The following is a 21,781-nucleotide window of genomic DNA, read 5'->3' on the forward strand; positions in this document are numbered from 1 at the left end:
CACTCCAAATCCATAGTTCATATTAGAGTTCACAGTTGATATTGGACATTCTATGGGTTTGGGCAAGTTAGGTTTTCTTGTGGGGTTAAGGGAATTAAAAAAAAAAAGGATGATATGCTAGAATGGGTGACCATGGAAATCTTCTCTGAAGTAACATTTGAACTGAAACTTAACTGATAAGAAGGAATCAGTCACATATGCTCTGGGACAAAATGTTCCAGGCAGAGGGAGTAGCAGGCGCCAAGGCCCTAGGTGTATCTGTGCAGAGGGAGATGCAAGACACAGCAAAAATGGGCCAGAGAAGGCTGGGGGTGTAGCTTAGAGGCAGAGCGACTCCTTAGCATGCACAGGGCCCTGGGCCCGCTCTCTAGCACTGCAAAAACCAGAGGAAAAAAGAATGGGCCTGAGGACAAAGGTAATGTGCAAAGAGAACCTGTGCTGAGATTTTTTTAAACTACTTTTTAAAAAAAATCAAAAACATATCCTTTCATTTTTTTTTAAAAAAGGACAAAGGTTTTATACCAAGTAGGTCTTATAACTATCCTAACATTCTCAGTCTCCTGACCAAGAATCAACTATCCATAAATTTATTTTATGAGTCCCTTAAGAAATCTCACCATTTGGGCTGGGGATGTGTCTTCATGATAGAGCATGCGCTTAATGTATGCAAAGCCCTGGGTTCAATCCCCAGCAGCACCAAAAAGGAAATCTCACCATTCATCTATTGGTCTGTTTATTTATTTTTCATATAAAGAGGGAATAATTTAGCCCACAGCTTAGGATCTTGGCTTTTTTGTCAAACCGTTTAGTTTAGAAACAGTTCTATATGACCAGGCTGGGTGGCACATTCCTGTAATCTCAGCTACTCAGGAGGCTGAGACAAGAGGATGGAAATTTCGAGGCCAGCCTGGGCAATGTAGCAAGAGCTTGTCTCAGGGGCTGGGGATGTGGCTCAAGCGGCAGCACGCTCACCTGGCATGCGTGCGGCCCGGGTTCGATCCTCAGCACCACATACAAACAAAGATGTTGTGTCTGCCGAGAACTGAAAAATAAATATTAAAAAAAATTCTCTCTCTCTCCCTCTCCTCTTTCTTAAGAAAAAAAAAAAGAGCTTGTCTCAAAATAAAAAATAAAAAGGGCTGGGCTAGGGATAAAGCTCAGTGCTAAAGCAACACTGAACTCAATCTTCAGTATCAAAAAAACCCAAAAAACAAAACAAAACAAAACCCCCACAAAACTGGAGTGATTAATATAAAGAAACCCTCATCAACTGAGCACTCATCACCCAACTTCGACAATTGACCTGTGGCCAGTCTTGTTTCATCTGTATGTCTACCCACTTGCCCCATTATTATTATTTTAAAAAATATTTTTAGTTGTAGATGGACACAATACCTTTATTTTATTTTTTTAAATTTTTACATGGTGCTGAGGATCAAACCCAATGTCTCACATATGCTAGACCAGCACTCTACCACTGAGCCACAATCCTAACTTTTATGTTTTATTTTGAGACAGGGTATTGCTAAGTTGCTGAGGGCCTTGCTAAATTGCTGAGGATGGCCTTGAACTTGTAATTGTCCTGCCTCAGCCTCCCAAGCTGCTGAGGTTATAGACTACACCACCATGCCTGGCTGAAAGTGATTTTTCTTAAGATTAGTTATCTTGTAGAATATTCTAGATTTGTCTGATCACATCCTCTGTTATCACCTAACTTGTTCCTCCGTCCCCAGATGTTTTTTGTCTTTGTTTTGTTTTTAAGATATTGAGAATTGAATGCCAGTTGAGGTGGTGCACACCTGTAATCCCAGCAGCTCAGAGAAATTCAGTGAGACTTTGTCTTTAAATAAAATACAAAAATAGGGCTGGGGATTTGGCTTAATGGTTGAGTGCCCCTGAGTTCAATCGCCAGTACAAAAAAAAAAAAAAAAAAGATATTGGGAGTTGAAACTAGAGGCACTTTACCACTGAGATATATCCCTAGCTCTTTTTATTTTGAGATAGGTTCTGGCTAAGTTGGTGAGCCTGGGCTCTAACTTGAAATCCTCCTGCCTTAGCCTCCTGAGTAGCAGGGATTATAGGTGTGCATCATTGTGCTGGGCCCCAGAGATGTTTGATACTTGGCAGATAGGAGAGTAGGTGGTGAATCAGAACTCGAGGCAAGAGAACCTGCCATCTTGGGGTTTCAAGACTGGGCTGCAACACTTACTAGCTAGCTTTGGGACCTGGGCAAGTCATCATCTGAGGATCGACCCTTGGACCCTGCACATGCTAGGCAAGCTCTCTAAACTGAGCTACATCCCCAGCCCCTCCAGCAAGTCCTCTAACCTCACCCTCTTATCTGTAAAATGAGGGTAACAAAGAGAGTATTTTTGTGGGAAGCTGAGTGCCTGGTGTCACCTAAAAAGGTGAAACAAGGGATATAGAGTGGTGGGAGAAGAGCTATTTCAGTCCTACCCTGGAGGACTAGAGTGAGGTTTGGGGGGGAGAATGTTTTTGCCATTAATGACTATAGAGTGATGCTCTCCAAGCTGGATGATTAAGGCAGAGAGTCTCTTCTTTGCTTGCATAAGAGCATAAAGTGTCTTGGAGCAGAGAGAAAGCCAAGGGCACTGGTGAGAGATGGAGCTGATACCTTTCTGGTGGATTTTCACCTTTAAGAATGTGGTCCAGGTGCTGGGATGGTTCAGAAGGCAGTTAATGGAATGACGCCACTGAACTAGGACAGCTTGGCTGGCAATGCTTAATTGCCACTATGACCTATGTAGGGAATCAAATACGCCACCCCAAAATATAACCTAAGATTATTTTGAGCTGCAAAATGCAAAGCAGGGCAGACAGACAGGCAGACACACACACACACACACACACACACACACACACACACACACACACACACGCTCTGTGTACTCCTCTCACTACCAGAAAGGGCAGGGAGATCCAGTCACTGAGATACCAGATACCCTAAACTCTCATCAGCCCAGAGATGGCACCAGAGGAATCTCTGGGACATCCTTACTAAAATTCTTTTCTTCTATTAGTTTCCTCCATATATTTACTTCTCTATAGTCTGTCACCCCTAAAAGTCTAGCCCCCCTTCCTTTGTTACTTCTTTACAAATTTATTGTTCTTTGTTAATATGCTATAGAAGCCCAAAGTCCTAAGTATCCCTTGATTTTCTCCTGAGATGTAGTGAATAAACTCTTGTTCTTTTGTTACCTGTTTGTGTTGTTCGAGATGGGGTCTCACTGTGTTGCCCAGGCTGGCCTGTAACACTTGATCCTCCATCACAGGTGTGTGCCACCACACCCGACCGAATTTTTTAAATACACATTAAAGTGTAGGCACTATGTTGTATAGTAGATCTCTAGGACTTATTTCATCTCGCGTAACTAAAACTTTGTGTTAATACCTCTTCAAATTAGAATTTTTTTATTTTGAGTGGAGTCTTTCTATGTTACCGTAGCTGGTCTTGAATTCCAGCCTCAGCCTCCAGAATAGCTGAGACTACAGGATGGTATAACCATGCCCAACTCAAATTAGAATTCTCTGTTGTTGTTTTTTTTTTAAATATTTTTTTAGTTGTAGATGGGCATAATATCTTTTATTTATTTATTTATTTATTTATACGTGGTGCTGAGGATCAAATCCAGTGCCTCAAGCATGCGAGGCAAGCACTTAACCACTGAGCTACAACCCCAGCCCAAATTAGAATTCTTTCAGGAAAGTACTATCTAAGCTTTGTCCTTGAAAATGGTAGTTTTATTATACAGGGTAACTAGGCATTGTGGGCTAGGCCATTAGAGTCTTTCTTTTATATATAATTGGAAAAGTATTAGAGTTATATTTCCATTCAAAGAACTGCTTTTTTAAAAAAATGTACGTACTGATTCTGTAGAGGCCAAGAAATAAACTGATGTAAACACAAGTTCTTGGAAATATGAATTATCAATAGAGCAAGGGCTTTTTAAAGCAGACAGAGCTGATAAGTAAGATGCATGGAATTGTAGTGTCTACAAGGAATTTCAATTTCTAAAGCTTTGGGACTGCCAGGGTATTTAGTCTGCTGTGCAAAGTGATGGGGGAATTCATGTTCCACCCAGAGATAGCAGTGTAAGAGCTACAACTTTAATGAGTTTTTTATGTTTCAAGTTACTTATTTGTGGTTGGTTACATTTTTAGATGAATCAATTCACTCATCCAATTTGTACTTGTTTAGAACCCAGGAAATAAGAAAGCATGGCTTGTTTGGCTAAAACATACATAAAGTGAGATTCTCCCAGTGTTATGCCCTGAACTATATACCTGTACTTATGTAGGATTATAGCTACAGACCTCACATCATCATTTCATGCTTCATACCCTTGCTAAAGATATCTTTATCTCTCTCTCTCTCTCTCTTTTTTGGTACTAGGGATTGAACTCAGGGGTACTTAACCACTGAGCCACATTCCCAGCCCTATTTTGTATTTTTTTAGAGACAGGGTCTCACTGAGTTGCTTAGAGCCTTGCAGTTGCTGAGGCTGGCTTTGAACTCGTGATTCTCCTGTCTCAGCCTTCTGAACTGCTGGGATTACAGGTGTGTGCCACCATGCCTGGCCACTTATCTTTATGAATGAGAGAATTGAGGCTCAAAGAGGTTAAGGAGCTTACTCAAAGGTCACTTAGCAAATAAGTTGTACAATCAGGTTTGAATCTAGGGAGAGTCCTAATAGCAAATTTGGACTTTAATGTATGGATATTTCATAATTTCATAGATCAATATAGTCTTTTTATTTTACTTGTTAATTCCCTCCCTTGTCTCCAGGTACTGGGGATTGAACCTCGGAGGGCTCTACTACTGAGCTACCGCTCCAGAACTTTTCATTTTTTAACTTCAAGGCAGGGTATTGCTAAGCTGCTGAGTCTGGTCTCAAATGTGAGATTCTCTTGCCTTAGCCTACCATGTCACTAGGATTACAGATGCACCATTACACCTGGCTCCTTTTAGGTTTTGAACTGGGGAATGCTTAGATGAAAATGAACAGAAGGAAGAACTGTATGGTGGCATTATATAGGACCACAGAGGTAGGAAAAAGCTGGTGTGCAAAGAGAGGTAGTAGAAAGGTTTTTTTCTTTCTTTCTTTTTTTTTTTAAAGAGAGAGGAGAGGGGGAGGGAGAGGGAGAGGGAGAGGGAGAGGGAGGGAGAGAGAGAGAGAGAGAGAGAGAGAGAGAGAGAGAGAGAGAGAGAGAGAGAGAGAGAGAGAGATTATTTATTTATTTTAGTTATTGGTGGACACAACATCTTTGTCTGTATGTGGTGCTGAGGATGGAACCCCGGCCACACGCATGCCAGGCGAGCGCGCTACGGCTTGAGCCACATCCCCAGCCCCGTTTTTTTTCAAAATATATTTTTTAGTTGTTGTTGGGCCTTTACTTCATTCATTTATTTATAAGCAGTGCTAAGAATCGAACCCAGTGCCTCACATGTGAGGTAAGTGCTTTACCACTGAGCCACAACCCCAGCTGGTAGGTTTTGATTGCAGACAATGCACTGGAGACAGAGTGACTAATGTGGAACTAGAAGACCTGTTCTTTTTTGGTACCAGGGATTGAACCAAGGGGCACTTAACCACTGAGCCACATCTTAAGCCCTTTTTAAATTTTATATTTTGAAAGAGGATCTTGCTAAATTGCTTAGGGCCTTGCTAAATTGCTGAGGTTGACCTTGAATTTGCAATCTTCCTGCCTTAGCCTCTGACCTCAAACTTTCAATCCTTCTTTTCAGTCTCCTCAGTCGCTGGGATTATAGGCATTTGCCACCTCACATGGCAAGAATGCTTTCTAAACAAGATTATATTGAGACAAATCAATCATTTCTGCATCTTTCTGTATTCTTTGTTTAAGAAAATGATTAGGGTATTGCTGCCGCTGCAGGGGTAGATGTTAAAATCCAACAAGAATATTACTTTTGGGACTGGGTTGTGGCTCTGTGGTAGAGCACTTCCTAGCATGTGTGAGGCACTGGGTTCAATCCTCAGCACCACATAAAAATAAAATAAAAGTATTGTGTTCATCTACAACTAAAAAAAAATTTTAAAAAGAACAATACTTTTGAAACAAGTGAAATGATTTAAACCCATTTCTGCAAGACATTTTATGAAAATATACTTAGGAGGCATAAATTGCACTGTCGTCAAATTAATTTGTTTCCTAAGCTCAAATTTAATTTAAAATGAGATATTTCTTCAACTACTTCAATCCACCGACTGTCAAGGGATTTTTAGATAGAAAACACAGGAAATTAATACAGTAATGTTTGAGCAAATAACCAGCACAGTTCTGTCTTCTGTTGCTTGTGATGCTTCTAAAGAGTATTTTTAACAACTTCCTGATGAAATGGCTATTGCTAGTGTGAAGCTCATCTCTGGATGACACCTGCAAATTTTTCTCCATCCCCATGTCCTAAAACAAACCCATTAACAAACTCTGCTAAATCCTTGGTCTGCATTTCTTTTGACTGACCTTTCCATTTTTCCATCCCTGGGTTGCTGAAATGGCCTTCTCTCCAGACTCACCCACAGGGCAAAGGCCTCTTCCCGAAATAAAGCTTTCATCAAGCTATTTCTGTTATTAAAATTGAGGGGATCCCTTGCTTACAGGATAAAGTCTTAATACTGCAGCTGAGCTCCCCATTGTTTCAGCCAGGCAAATTCATTCGCTTTCTTTAGACTTGACTCCTCCACCTACTGAGATTCTGCTACTTGGAATCCTTTGGTGTTTCTTTCTGCCAATTCAGGGTCATCATCTCCTTCTATTCGGACTTGAGATTCACTTCTTTGAGTATGTTTTCCTTGTTTAGAAGCTATTTAGCAGATGAGAAAAAAAAAAACCCTCTTGTTTTCGAGCTTTTAATCACGTTAAGTGCTTTTAAGATAAATCATCCAGGTCTAGGGATAAATAACTTACAGAGATTTCCATTCTTCAAGAACCACACAGAGCGATTTTACTTTGTCAGAAACAAGCACTCCAAATTTTAGGCGGCTGCCTTTTCACTAGGAATCTACACGAGAACCAGAGCAAAATGATTCTTTCTGGTGACCTCTAGTGGGCAAGGGACAATCCTACAAAATTGTGAAAAGTGGAGGGCAAAGTAAAACCCTTCTCTGTAACCAGCAGGGTTACTCTATGGTCAGCTGATCGCATCCTTCCCCACCCTTATTTTTTTCTTTCAGCATGTTTTGCATCTAACATTATTTGCCCTACGACTCACCTGTTTCGCCTTCCGCAGGTTGGGCTGCCGGTGTCAGATGTCGAGTGAATTGCTGGTAGCGGTTCAAAATAATCCCTACTAAGTAAAACCCATTCCCTGGGCATCCAGCAGAGCTTGGGGTTGTTCGCTCAGCGGAGCCTTAAGGGGCTCTTCAAGCTCCGGTGCTGCAGCCGGATCCGGGGTGCACGGGGGAAATCGAGACATTATGGAAAGGATGCCGACGAAGGCAACGAGAAATTCTGTTTTTGCCAGGGAATCCTCCCCAGACTTTCACCCCACTCTATGAGAGACTTCACGAGAGGGTCCAGGCGCGCTACACGTTGGTGCCTTCCCAGGACAGGTGCCGGGGAGAGCGGAGGCCGGGGCCACTCCGCGGGCGGCATCGCGCGGGGGCTGGGATGTGCGGCCGCCTTCGAGCACTCGGCACGTGGGTCGCCCTGCGCGGGGAGAGGAAGCGCAAAGTCTGCAGGAAAAGCATCGGCTGGTGTGCCTTCTCTGAGGAATCCTTTTGGGGCGGTCTCAGAAGCTGGGACAATTTCTGGAAAGAGCTCTGGCCAAACGTCATCTGTCCCTTCTCTTCAGACCCTGCACCCCAGACCTCACCTCTGCACCCCTCCTTACCCTCCTGTCTCCTCCTTTCAGAGGTTGTTAAATGAGGCCCTTGGGAGATGCCCAAGTCATCCCGATGGCCAGGGGTGGGATGTGGCAGCAGGCAACCTGGCCACTGGGCTTGGCTCCCCCTACACCAGGGACTCCCGGCTCCTGGCATCCCCGCCCTGCGGACCCCTCCTGGCCGCGGCAGGCGGGAGTGCAGCGGGGAGCCAGCGTCACGAGGCTGGGAGCCCGAGGTCCAGGGCGGGGCACCGGGGAATCCCAGCCCGAGCGCGCCCGGGAGGTGCGGGCGGACGCGGGCGGGCAGAGGAGGGCGGCGCGCAGAGGGAGGTGAGCGGCGCGGAGCCGGCAGGCAAGGAGGAGGCCGGCGAGGGAGGCCCCGCCCCCTCCTCTCGGAGCCGGCTCCTCGCCGCCTCCGAACCCGCTCACTTTGCCTCTCGCCTCTGGACGGCTGCGGGGCAGCTGCCCGAGCTGCGGCGGGCGGGAGCGCCTCCCGGGACCTGGAGTCTTCCGCACGGCGCCTCCCCTCGGCGCCCGCGCCCCTCAGGGAGGACGGCGCCGCCGCCTTGGAGAGGGCACCCCGGTATCGCAGGGGGCATCCCCCGGCGCGAGGGGCGGCGGCGCCAACACAGACTCGTTCCCAGCCAGTGGGGCGCAGCGCTGGCGCCGGAGGGGACTCCCCGGCCACCCGCAGGTACTGCCGCGCGGAAGGCGCGCTGCTAGCAGCGACGCTGGGCTGCCGAGGAGGCTAAAGCCGAGGGGCCCCGGGCCAGTGCGGGGCAGAGAGGAGCCCCGAGGGAGAGCGGGCCCCGACGGCGCTCTCCCCAGTCTGCCGGAGGCAGGCAGGCCCCACGCGGCGGCCGGGCGACCCTTGAGCTGAGGGTCCCTAGGGCAGCCAGCCATGACCTTCGGGCGCAGCGGGGCGGCCTCGGTGGTGCTGAACGTGGGCGGCGCCCGGTACTCGCTGTCTCGGGAGCTGCTCAAGGACTTCCCGCTACGCCGGGTGAGCCGGCTGCACGGCTGTCGCTCGGAACGCGACGTGCTCGAGGTGTGCGACGACTACGACCGTGAGCGCAACGAGTACTTTTTCGACCGGCACTCGGAGGCCTTCGGCTTCATCCTGCTCTACGTGCGCGGCCACGGCAAGCTGCGCTTCGCGCCGCGGATGTGCGAGCTCTCCTTCTACAATGAGATGATCTACTGGGGCCTGGAGGGCGCGCACCTCGAGTACTGCTGCCAGCGCCGCCTCGACGACCGCATGTCCGACACCTACACCTTCTACTCTGCGGAAGAACCGGGCGCGCTGGGCCGCGACGAGGTGCGACCCGGCGGGGCCGAGGCGGCTCCCTCCAGGCGCTGGCTGGAACGCATGCGGAGGACTTTTGAGGAGCCCACGTCGTCGCTGGCCGCTCAGATTCTGGCCAGCGTGTCCGTGGTGTTCGTGATTGTGTCCATGGTGGTGCTGTGCGCCAGCACGCTGCCCGACTGGCGCGCAGCAGCCGCTGACAACCGCAGCCTGGATGACCGGAGCAGGTACTCCGCCGTCCCTGGGAGGGAGCCCTCCGGGTAGGACGCACTGCTTCTCTGCACGTCCGTCCTGTAGCGTCTGTCCGTCCCGTCCGTCCTTCGCGTCTCCGTCCTGTCTGCCTGATGAACCAGGCAGGGTTCAGGGCCCAGGGAGGCCCCACGCGCGCCAACTAAGGGAAGGGTTGGGCCCCGTCGTCACCCCTGTTTTCTGGGCATTGACCAGATCTGATACTTCTGCTAGAGACTCAGCTTGAAGGCGAGATCCTCAGGCCTGGATAGGGGCAGACGGAGATACTCAAACCTCTTATCTTTGTAGTTTACTTCTGAGCAGATAAAGACCTGCTAATTAATTTTCTCTAAACTTTTGTTGCTATTATGCAGTCATTTAACCCTGAGCATTTAATAGCAGTTTCAAATATTTGCCAATTTTGGTGGTGTTTGAAAAGATGAAATCTTGTTCTGGCAAAATGTGGTCTGCTGTGCTCTGCCCACACATGCTATACACCCTGCCCCCGGCGTAATGTGTGCTGTAATGGAATTGCCATATGATAAAGGAGGCTAATTTAACGACAGACTCTAAATAATGGATGTCTGTGCCCTTTTCTGCCTTCTTTCCCTACCAGGGATGAAGTTAGTGAAGCTCCTGTCTATCCGGTACCAAAGAAACACAACTGTGACTTTCAGAGGGTCTTCAGTAATGAGGAGGGAAAGAACCCTTGCCTCTGGAGAAGAGAAAAACCCAAAATCTGAGTAGTTTGTTTTGTTCTTTCCACTTTACTAGATGAAAGGAGAATATTTTAAGCTGATTCCTAAGATGAGGCTTACCTCTTAATGGTGATAACACTTTTCTGTTTTTAGTACAAGTGAGTTTATTTTGCATATTTAGTGGGAGGAATAAGCATACTAAAGTTGGACTTTCAAGGGAGACAGCCATTTTGGGCACCAAAATCAAGTTGTATATTCTGTTTTACCTTTGTTTGGTAACCCTTTTAACATTCTCCCTCCATTCACTTTTGTATTTTATTTTTTTTTTCCCTAGTCACTTTTTAAATTCAAGTTTGCACCCTGTGATCTTTTTTTCCTGATGGGCCCGTGGATGTTAGGAATGGTGCTATGCTTCTTGATTTTGTAGTGGATTAATTTCACATAATATTCTTCCTGGGGGAAGCAAAGATTTCCCCATAAATCTAAGTAAATAAAATTGTCTAGTATTATGGAGTCTATTACTGATATGTCATCTTGGCATGAAATCCAAGATACACGCTTTGAAAATAAATAAATTAGGAAACTTTGTTTATTTTATTAGGTTCTAACTGTTTTCAATTTTCAGATAAGAATTACTTGGTACTCCAACAGAACAATAAAAGTAGTTTATATATCTAAATACATAAGAGCCCTTGATTTAGACTCCCCCCCACCAAAGAGGGTTGCAGGAAAATGAACCATAAATGGCCAGCCTTGAAATGATTCACTAGTAACTAGAATTCTAAGATCAGTGAAGACTTGAGCTGTATTATATTAGCAAAGGAATACGCAGGGAGTAGACTACACCAATATATAAGCAAACACAGTTGAAATACATGAATAATTTTTTCGAGGGAGCTGAGGGGTTTTGGGAGTTTAGGGAAAGGTAGGCTGCAGATTATTAATGTACAGCATTTGGAAAGAAGTGAGAGGGATGAATGATAATTTCAGGGAGAGCATCAGAAGAAACCAAAAAGGGGAAGAGGCAGAGATAGAAAAGAGGGAGGATGCAAAAAAAGTGAAGGAAGAAGAGTAATGCTTAATTTGTATATATGTATTTCATGTATGTATATAATTATTCAAGTCAGAACTGTTTCCTAGACACCAGATATTTCAGGCAAATACATGTTTTTCTTGGCTTAATGGCCCAGTTTTAAGCTTCCTTTTAGAAGTGTAGGTATATCAAACCAATATCTGTAATCCCAAACAGATGAACCGAAGGATGACTGACTGAGAATGTGACACATTTCAGAGAAAGCCCCTCACATGCCTCCTTCAAGTAGTCTTTCAAACCTCTTTTTTTTGGGGGGGGGGTACCTGGGAATGAACTCAGGGCCACTCGACCACTGAGCCACATTCCCCAGCCCTATTTTGTGTTTTATTTAGAGACTGGGTCTCACTGAGTTGGTTAGCACCTTGTTGCTGAGGCTGGCTTTGAACTCAAGATCCTCCTGCCTCAGTCTCCAGAGCTGCTGGGTACAACATGGTGTGTACCACCATGTTGGGCTGAAATTAGTCTTTCTAAAACATCATTCTGGTCATTCGATCATAGCTGAGATTTATCAAATAAAGCTCCTTTCTTGGCCTCAAGACTCTACAATTAAAAAAAAAAACACCTTTTAGTTGTAGATAGACACAATACCTTTATTTATTTTTACGTGGTGCTTAGGATTGAACCCAGTGCCTCACACATGCTAGGCAGTGCTCTACCACTGACACAACCCTAGCCCAAGGCTCTTGACAATTTTATCACAACCTTGATTTATCCCATCATTAGTTGCAAATATCTTTTCAGTATAAGCTGTATTAAAGCACTGATTCAAATATTGTAACTTTGTGTTGTAAAGAAAAGTTGGATGTGTAGAAGATAGATTTCTTGAGATTGTTCTGAGAAGGCATTCAAGGTCAGGGAGGACAGGGAAAAAGCCTTCATTGGAAGGCTGCAGAGAGATTTTGCACTGTCCAACACTGGTGGGATGTCATTTATATAAAAACTAGCTTATGCAGCCTGTATAACCCATGTGCCAGTTGTGCTCTACCTGGGAACAAAGTAAGGACGCTTCCAGGTGAAAGGAACAGCAAAAGTGTGAAACTTATATAATGTGTTCAGAGAGTGAGAATTCAATGATAGAGTGAAAGGTGGCTAGAGAGCAGATGTGAGGGAGAATAATTTTATTTTGCAGGCATTGGCTGCAACAGTGAGTCATTGGCTGGTTTGTAGGGTTTGTGGTGTGTGGGTTATGCATATAAAGTAATGAATGTAGCTAGATGCAATGGCTGTGCCTGTAATCCCAGTAACCCTGGAGGCTGAGGCCCGAGGATTGGAGTTCAGAGCAGCCTCAGCAACTTAGTGAGGCCCTAAGTAACTCAGTGAGAACTTGTCTTAAAATAAAAAATAAAAAGGACTGAGGATTGCATTTGGCTCAGTGGTAAACATCCCTAAGTTCAGCTTCTGGTACCTAAATCAATCAATCAATATAATGAATGTGGTATATACCATGAATTGGAGGGAGGTGGTGATTGTACCAGGTAAGTTGAATGTGGAGATTTTTTGCAGAGGGAGGGAATGAGAACCTGATTGCTTTGTGGTGGTAAGAATGGAGAATACATGACAACTCTGGAACATTCTAGGAAGAATTAGAATTACTCCAGGATATTGGGAAGATAACACGAATCGGGGCTGATTCAGTGGATTTCCAGGGGCTGTATGTATTCCCTGGGCCTTGAGGTTCCATTTGTCCACCCTGGCCTGCTTGCTGGTTCTCAGTGTCTCTTTACTCTGCAATCTCTGGCCTCTTGAAATTGAATCATTCATCAAGCCCAACTCAGGTTGTTTCTCTTGAAGCCTTTACTGTGTATCCTCCTGAACTTCTTGAGAAATTCCTGTTTGCACTGCTTAATTAGCATCTATAATATATACTTCCTAGCATGGTAGTTATTTTCTCATATTAATGTGTTCTAGCTGCTAAGCTTAGATTAGACAGCCCAGGAAGGCAAGTGAATTTGCTTATGCTATTTCTTATCATGGCATTTTTTTTTAGAAAAAAAATTACTTTTCAGGTACAATAAATATCTATTGTTTATATTTCAAAATAGAACCTTTCAGAAAAAAATTTTTATTTTCTTTTGGTACTGGGTACTGAATCCAGGAGCAATTTACCACTGAGCTGTATCCCCAGCCCTTTCTTTATTTTTCTGTTTTGAGATAAGTTCTTGCTAAATTGCTTAGGGCCTCACCAAGTTGCTGAGGCTGGTTTTGAACTTGGAATCCTCTTACCTCAGCCTCCTGAGTCTTGGGATTACACGTGTGCCACCATGCCTGTCCTTAATACCATTTTTATTACTCTGTCAACCCTTATATTAATTATACGTGGTTCTGGAGATTGTGCCCAGGGCCTCACATGTGAAGCCAAACAATCTACCACTGAACTGCATCCCCAGCCCCAGAAATATATTTTCTGTTGTATGGTTTGGAGAGCTGTTTGGGGTAAGGCAGTGGACTTCAGGTGCCAGAACTCTTGGCAGATGGGATCCTGTACTAGAATAAGAAAAAGTCTATCAAGAAACAGTATTTATCAAGTACTTATTGTACAAAAGGGATAAGGAACATGGTTTCTTCAGGAAAAAAAAATTTTTTTTTCCATGATAGGAATCAAACTCAGGGTCTTACCCATGCTAGGCAAGCCTTCTACCATGAAGCTACATCCTCAGCCCTTTTTAAAAAGATTTCATCTCACTAAGTTGTCCAGCCTACCTTGGAACTTGCGATCCTCTGGTCTGAGCCTCCTTGGTAACTGCGGTTACAGGTGTGTGCCAGTGTACTCCACATCAGGAACATCCTGATTTTCTTGTGCAGCTTCCTGGGTCCAATCTCTCCCCTCTCCAATTCATGGTACACACTGCTTTTATGGATGTCCTGTAATTGCTGGGCATCTGTGTTATTTCTTGTCCATACGAGTTGCTTTGGTGATTATATTGTATATGCTTGCTTTTTTTTTTCCCCCTCCTGCAGCACTGGGGATTGAACCCAGGGGTGTTCTACCATCGAGCTACACCCTCCACCCTTTTTGTTTCTCATTTTAAGACAGGGTTACTAAGGGTTTCAGGGTTTCACTGAATTTCTGAGTCTGGCCTTGAACTTGGGATCCTCTTGCCTCAGCCTTCTGAGTCCCCGGGGTTACAGACGAGCACTACCGTGTCTGATTGACATTATTGTGTTCCATTTGCAAGTATACATTAGAATAAATTCTTGAGCGTTAAATCATTGAGTTAAAGGACATGTACACTTATAATTGTCGTAGATAATTCCAAACTACTCCAAAAAGATGGTATCAATTTATGCTCCCACCCACAATGTATGAGAGATCATGTTCACAATCTGAAGGTGAAGAATGATATCTAGTAGTTTAAGTGTGTTTTGTTTAATTTTGAATAAGATCATGCATCTTTACATGTATTGAGAAGTCATTCATCTTAAAAGTTTTTTCTTTTCTTTTTAAAGAGAGAGAGAGAGAGAGAGAGAGAGAGAGAGAGAGAGAGAGAGAATTTTTAGTATTTATTTTTTAGTTTTCGGTGGACACAACATCTTTGTATGTGGTGCTGAGGATCCAACCCAGGCCGCACGCATGCCAGGCGAGCGCGCTACTGCTTGAGCCACATCCCCAGCCCCCCTTCTTTTCTTTTTTAATGTGATGTTGGGGATTGAAACCAGGGCCTCAAAATACTAAGCATGTTTACCATTGAGCTACATCCCCAACCCCCAATGAATTTCTGTTTAAAAATTGTTGTTTTTTTTTTTAAAGGTTAAGAAATTTCTTTATGATATGAGTTGCTAAGGCTGGCCTTAACATTGCAATCCTCCTGCCTCAGCCTCCTGAGTAATTGGAATTATAGGTGTGAGCCAGGGTGCCCAATAAGCTGATGTCTTTTTAAAACACCACTGACTGCTGGATAGAAAATGTACAGGAGGTGAACAGCAGATGCTGCAAGACCTGAAAAGGCAAGAGATGTAGGGGATGTAGCAGTGGAGATGGTGAGAAGCCACTGGATCCAGGTCAGTGGTGGATTTTTATGATGACTCAGCCATCAGGACTAGGAAAGTGTGAGAGATGTTGTGGATTGAGTGAAGCAGCCCCAGGGCTCACCGATGTTGGGGTCCTCTGGTGTGACCACTTTGGCCCACAAGTAGATGTCTTGTATAAGTTCTGCTTCCCATTTTAGGGTATTGTGAGGAGGAGGCTCTGGAAGAGGGCTGGTGGGAGACAGATCGTAGGTCCTCTTCCTTATGGTACACCTGAAACCGGCTCACTGAGAGGATCTTCTCTTTTTTTTTTTTTTTTTTAAAGAGAGAGTGAGAGAGGAGAGAGAGAGAATTTTTAATGTTTTTTTTTATTGTTTAGTTCTCGGCGGACACAACATCTTTGTTGGTATGTGGTGCTGAGGATCGAACCCGGGCCGCGCGCATGTCAGGCGAGCACGCTACTGCTTGAGCCACATCCCCAGCCCGAGGATCTTCTCTTGAGTCAAAGATTTTTTTTTTTTTTAAAGAGAGAATTTCTTTTTAATATTTATTTTTTAGTTTTCGGCAGACACAACATCTTTGTTTGTATGGTGCTGAGGATCGAACCCAGGCCGCATGCATGCCAGGCGATTGCGCTACCGCTTGAGCCACATCCCGAGCCGGAGTCAAAGATCTTTACACTTCATTTACTGGTCACATGCACAGCCTCCCTTGATAAATAGTCCTCCTAACTAATTAATCTTAGAATGGTGATGTGCTTAATGTTTTATCCGATTGAGAAGGTAAACTAGATTCTCCAGGCAGTTTGCCTTCCAGTAACATCTGAGGATTATTCTGACACTGATGAGATGAATGTTCTTTTTGGCCCTTTAACATACAGACATATAGACAAATCATCCTTTTTTATTTTTTGGTACTGGGAATTAAACCCAGGAGCACTTAGCCACTGAACCACATCTCCAGCTCTTTTTTGTTTGTTTTTTATTTTGAAACAGGGTCTTACTAAATTGCTTAGGGCCTCACTAAATTTCTGAGGCTGGCCTCTTTGAACTTGGGCTCCTCCTGCCTCAGCCTCCCAAGCCTCAGGGATTACAGGTGTGCCCCACCACACCCAACTCATCCTTTAAAATTACTAAGCATTGCTACCTTTTTTCATAAAAAGATGCTCTTTGCTTGTTGCCTTTGAGAAGTTATGACCTCTGAAAGACAGGTCAGATATAAAGCTGTCCCTTTCACTGCCTGGTCCCTTTTGCCTCAGGACTTCTGTCCCCTTAGACAGTCTCAGTAGAAGTTTATTTGAGTTCTTAATCTCTAGCATGCAGTCTTGTGATGGTTTTGATCAGATCTTCAGAAATTCTTTCTAAAAGTTGTTTTGTGTAGGAATGTTGATCTTTAATTTGTATTACTTTGTATTGGGGTGATGAGAATTTGAGGAGATTTTTAAATGTTTGAATTTCTTACATTGTTATTTTAAGCTCAAGTTAAGGAAATTTAAATAATCAACATGAAAAGCTGGATGATGGAAATTTAAAAATCAATTGTATTATTTCCATTGCCTTTTCGTTCGATATTATAAAAATCAAGTAGGTTTTTAAAGTGTGTTAAAAATAAAAAGCAGTCTTTGAAACTGAATGTGAAAGTCTCAGTGCTTTTATTCTGCAGATAAGATGGCTATTTTCAGAAGTCAGTAATTAATAGATCTCTGATAAGATTGAACATAACCCAGAACCTCGGTTAAATCCTGCTCTTTCACAGTAGACTTGTTTCTTTTAATATGTATGGGGTTTTCAATCCTCTGCCAATTTTAGAGTCCAATGGAAACTTTGTTTTGTTAATGTCTTCTAACCAAAGTGCTTTTGGTAAGCAAATCAGTTTTTGATAATATTATCTTTTAGTTAAAACTTTGCTCATTGGGAAAAAAAGTGTTTTGATGTAAAAAGTTAATATGCCCCTCTCTCCTCCGTCCTGTCACCCAGTTTCTGGGTATCACACGCACACACAAACACATGTGCACACATTTTCATACATATATATAAACATACATACATATGTATATATTTATATATATAAACATTTTCTTTTAAAATATATAATTTAAGCAAGATCATTGTATAATTACATTCAGCAATTTGCCTTTTTCATGTAACCATACATCTTGGAACTCTTTCTGATATCAGTTAATATAGTTCTCATTCTTTTTAATATCTGTATAGTATTCCATGTATGGATGGGACATCATTCATTTAATAAGTGTCTGTCCCGGAGATAATAGTAATGGTTGTAAAAGCCATTAGTGCACACACACACACACATATGTGCATACATATCTATGCTTGTATAAATATACACAAATGTGTGTGTGTTTATTTATTTTTAATTTTTTTTTTAGTTGTAGATGGACACAATACCTTTATTTTATTTTTTTAATGTGGTGCCGGGGATCAAACCCAGTGTCTCATGCATAGTAGGCAAGCACTCTACCACTGAGCCACAACCCCAGCCCCATGTGTATTTATTTTTGAGACAGTTTTTGCTGTGTTGCCCAGGCTAGCCTTGAATTCCTGGACTCAAGAAATCCTGCCTCACTCAGCCTCCTGAGTAGCTGGGGCTATAAGGATATATACCACTGTGCCTAGCCGTAATGCATATTTATTGAATACTTAAATATATGCTAGTCACTTAAGTTTTTACATAATTATGTCATCTAAGTCTCATTACAGTCCTATGAAATAATGCTGCTTTTATTACCATTTTATGACTAAGATTTAGATAGATTAACTAATATGTCCAGACTCGCATGAGTAAGAGTTGCCCTAGTTCTAATTCCCATTTTGATTAATTTGCCTCAATTTCCTTAGAGTGGTGCAGAGCACATTGTTTTTCATATCTCTTTGGAAATGGGTATAATTCTATCTGTAGGCTAAATTCCAAAGTGGAAAAATTGCTGAATTAAAAGTATTATACATTCACATTTTTTGATAGAAGGGACTGGGTATGTAGCTCAGTAGTAGAACATCCTTAGCATGCACGAAGCCCTGGATTTGATACCAGCCCCTTAAAGTATGAATAAAAAGTCAGGACTGTTTGTTTGTTTGTTTGTTTATTTATTTATATTTTTTATTTTGCAGAGCTGAGGATTGAATCTAGGCTCTCCTGCATGCTAAGCAAGTGCTCTGAGTTGTATTCCCAGTTCCCAAATTCACCTCTCTTCTTCTTCTTCTTTTTTTTTTTAATGCGGTGCTAGGATTGAAACCAGGGCCCAGGACATGTGAGACAAGTGCTCTACCGCTGAGCTACATCCCTAGTCCCCAGATTCACCTTCCAAGTGCATAATTGAGTGGTTTCCAGTGTATTCACCGAGTTGTGCAACCGTCACCATCTGGACTGCTTTCACCATTGTGGCTTAGTGGTGTGTTTGGGGGAGGATACAATGTGTTAAGGAGGGGACCCAGGCATTTTGGCTGAGCAGATGAATCAGAGAAAGTAACAGACAAAACATTTGTGTTTGAATAAATTAATTGATCAACTGGTGGGTTCTACTGGAGTGTTTGGAACAATATATACATTTAAATGACCCTCTTTGTGAGTAGTGAGGACTCCTTGGCTCTTAACTCTACTGGCAAAGGGAAGTATGTAATTGAAGCAGTCATTTGACTTTCCCAGACAACACATGTCAAAAGGGAAAATCTGTGGTGGAAAGAACCAGGGCTCAGAGTCAGGAGGGGTGTGTGTGTGTGTGTGTGAGAGAGAGAGAGAGACAGAGAGACAGACAGACACAGAGGCACACACTGTACAGTTAATTAGCTGACTCATTTAGTAAATTGGGATATCCCACAGAAAGGGTGAATGAGCAAACCCTCAACTAGAAGGCAAACTTCCTTAGCTTTATCTTTCCAGGTTTGAGGCCCCTTCTTACTGTCTTGCTTGTCTTGAGGTTGCTTGAAAGGTTCAGATTCCTTTTAGTCTGTTCTTTGAGAACAGAAATTCTGTGCTTTGGAGCACAGGGGCAGGCACCCCATATATATTTTAAATTGAATGAGGTATGTGAAAGAACCACGCAGATACAATGGCATTTTCATTTTTGTAAGAAGACAAGTTGTCTTCAACCTACAAAATCTACAAGCAGGATTTTTTCTTTTTTTTTTTAAGCTACTGAGGATCAAACCCAGGTCTTCACACATGCTAAGCAAGCTCGCTACCACTGAACTACATCTCCCAGCCCAGTGGTTTAATTTTTTTTCTCTGTGTGTGTTTCCTTTTTCTTTTTTTCTTTCTTTGTTTCTTTTTATTGGTACTGGGGATGGAACCCAGGTATACTTTGCCACTGAGCTACACACCAAGCTCTTTTTATTTATTTTTTTTTATTTTGAGACAAGATCTTATTAAGTTGCTTAGGGTCTCACTAAGTTGTTGAAGCTGGCCTTGAATTTTCAATCCTCCTGCCTCTGCCTCCTGCCTCCTGCCTCCGCCTCCCGACCCACTGGGATTATAGGTGTGTACCACCGAATCTAGTCCCAGCTCTTCTTTTTGAAAAGGGAAAATAGTAAAGATCTGGGTGTATATCTGAATGTGAGTTTTGAGCAAAAGACTTAATTTGCTTCCTCCTCTTTTTGAAGTAGGGGGCATGAAAGAGGGGGAGGTTGTTCTCTGTTGTCCACATTTGCCTTCAATTTGTAATCTGCCTTCTACCACTCCCAGTTTGGCTTAATTTTAAAAGCTCGCTCTAGGGGCTGGGGCTGTAGCTCCCTGATAGAGTGCTTGACTGACATGTGTGAGGACCTGGGTCCTTAGCACCAAGGGGGGAAAAATGCTCACTCTGGCCCAGGGGTGAGGATAGTTTGAAGGATCTAACAGGAGGCCAGGTAGCCGAGTGGTTTCCTTAGCCATCTCATAGAAGCTTTGAGAATCCAGTTTTACTTTGCACTCAGAGGACTGCCTCTGAGTCCTGGGTCCAGGCAGCTGAATTCCAGGGTTTCCTGGTTCATTTTGTGGGAGGAGATATTGTAATCACCTAAGTTGCCTCTGCCATCATGGTGTGACCATGATCCCAACTGGTCTACTACTCTCTTAGTTGCTAGAACAGTGGAATTCTGGAGCCTGCATGTGACGTCACCCCACTGGCTGTGTCTTTGAACAGATGCAAAACTGAGGGTAGTTATATTTTTATTTTGTTTTACAGGATTTTTTTTTTTTTTTTGTACTGGGGATTGAACCCAGGGTCACTTTATCACTATGCTACATCTTCAGCCTCAGTTCTTTTTATTTTTTATTTTAGTATTTTAGAACAAGCATCTTGCTAAGTTGCTGAAGATCTTACTGAATTGCTGAGGCTGACCTTGAACCTTTGATTCTCCTACCACAGCCTCCTGAATAATTGGGATTATAGGTGTGCAACATATACCTAGCTTTTTCTTTCTTTTTTTTTGGTACTGGGGATTTAACCCAGGGGTGCTTAATCACTGAGCCACATCTTCAACTCCCACTTTTTAAATTTTTTATTTAGAGATAGGATCTCACTAAGTTGCTTAGGGGGCCTCACTGAGTTGCTTAGGTTGGCTGTGAATTTGCAATCGTCCTGCCTCAGCCTCCCTAGTGGCTGGGATTACAGGTGTTGCACCACTGTGCCCTGCTTGTTTTGTTTTATTTTTCAATTGAAAGTGTTTTGGTGGTTCTGGGAATTGAATTTGGGGCATTGTGCTCTAACCATGACCCTAGCCCCAGTGTATATTTTTATAATAATCAGTGTGATGAAATAGGAAATTGCAGAAAGCACTTCTGTGCATACTAGAATATCGTGACTTTCTCCGGGTAAAGTACTTGTGCAGTTGGCTGAGTCGTGAACTGAACTAGTGGCTCTCTTCATGACACACTACTCACTTTTATTGCAAGAATGACTAACACACTGGGTTTATTCCTACTTGAGAGTAGAGTAGGCATCTTCTCAAAAACAGACAGGATGAGTCTTTGAATCTGACGAAAATAATGGACAGTGTTTGTTCCTGATGAAAAAAATTCAAGCTTTCAAGAAAAAGTTAGAAGTGCCTTCCTAACACTTAACAACTTATCTGATGAAATTTGTGCTGGTGTTCATAAATGTAATTTTTTTCGAATACATAATGAAGTGTTGGGGTAAAGCTCAGTGGTAGAACATCTATCTGCTTAGCACTTGCAAGGTGAAAAAGTCTATTTGAAATTGACGTAGTTTTCTCAGTTCTTCCAAGGATCAGCAACGTTTGGAGACTACTCAACTTGCTGGAGCCAGGCAAGACTGGGGAACCACATTGCTATAGGTTGTGATAATGTCACAAAGCGTCAAGAGATGAGGGTGGTCAGCCAGAGGGTGTCAGATCACACAACAGCTCCCCGAGTGACAGGTTCAATGACTAGCTTTGTGGGTGAGGACCGTGTGTCACAGAAGCATCCAAACCCTAGATGATACTGAAAAGCCTAGAAGATGACATCACATTTTTGCCTATTTCCAGCTCTTCTTCCTAGGATCATGCCCGGGTTTTACCCACCCCTTCATTCATTTTCTTCTCCTGTGTCTGCCTTGATGATCACTAAGGATCTGATTGTGGGATATGATACATTTTGAGGAAAAACAGACATTGTCAATTTTGTCTGCG

At 43.3% G+C, this 21,781-nt stretch overlaps 2 protein-coding genes across 3 annotated transcripts in view; one reads left to right on the top strand and one right to left on the bottom strand.

Annotated features, from left to right (window-relative positions):
• The window catches only part of Mta3 (metastasis associated 1 family member 3), a 239,745-nt gene extending 232,384 nt beyond the window's left edge, over positions 1–7,361 (bottom strand). The window contains exon 1 of the mRNA XM_078029293.1: positions 7,253–7,361. The gene's annotated coding sequence lies outside the window, so the exon portion shown is untranslated. The remainder of the gene's footprint in view (positions 1–7,252) is intronic.
• A 78-nt stretch (positions 7,362–7,439) lies between these two features.
• Kcng3 (potassium voltage-gated channel modifier subfamily G member 3) overlaps positions 7,440–21,781 on the top strand; it is a 50,974-nt gene continuing 36,632 nt past the window's right edge. The window contains exon 1 of one of the 2 annotated variants that reach the window (XM_005324527.4): positions 7,440–9,430. In XM_005324527.4, the coding sequence (XP_005324584.1) occupies positions 8,766–9,430 (665 nt within the window). In that variant the 5' untranslated portion in view covers positions 7,440–8,765. The remainder of the gene's footprint in view (positions 9,431–21,781) is intronic. The other variant, XM_005324528.5, reaches the window with a different exon arrangement.

Source organism: Ictidomys tridecemlineatus, chromosome 12 (genome assembly GCF_052094955.1).
Source record: "Ictidomys tridecemlineatus isolate mIctTri1 chromosome 12, mIctTri1.hap1, whole genome shotgun sequence".
Lineage (NCBI taxonomy): Eukaryota > Metazoa > Chordata > Mammalia > Rodentia > Sciuridae > Ictidomys > Ictidomys tridecemlineatus.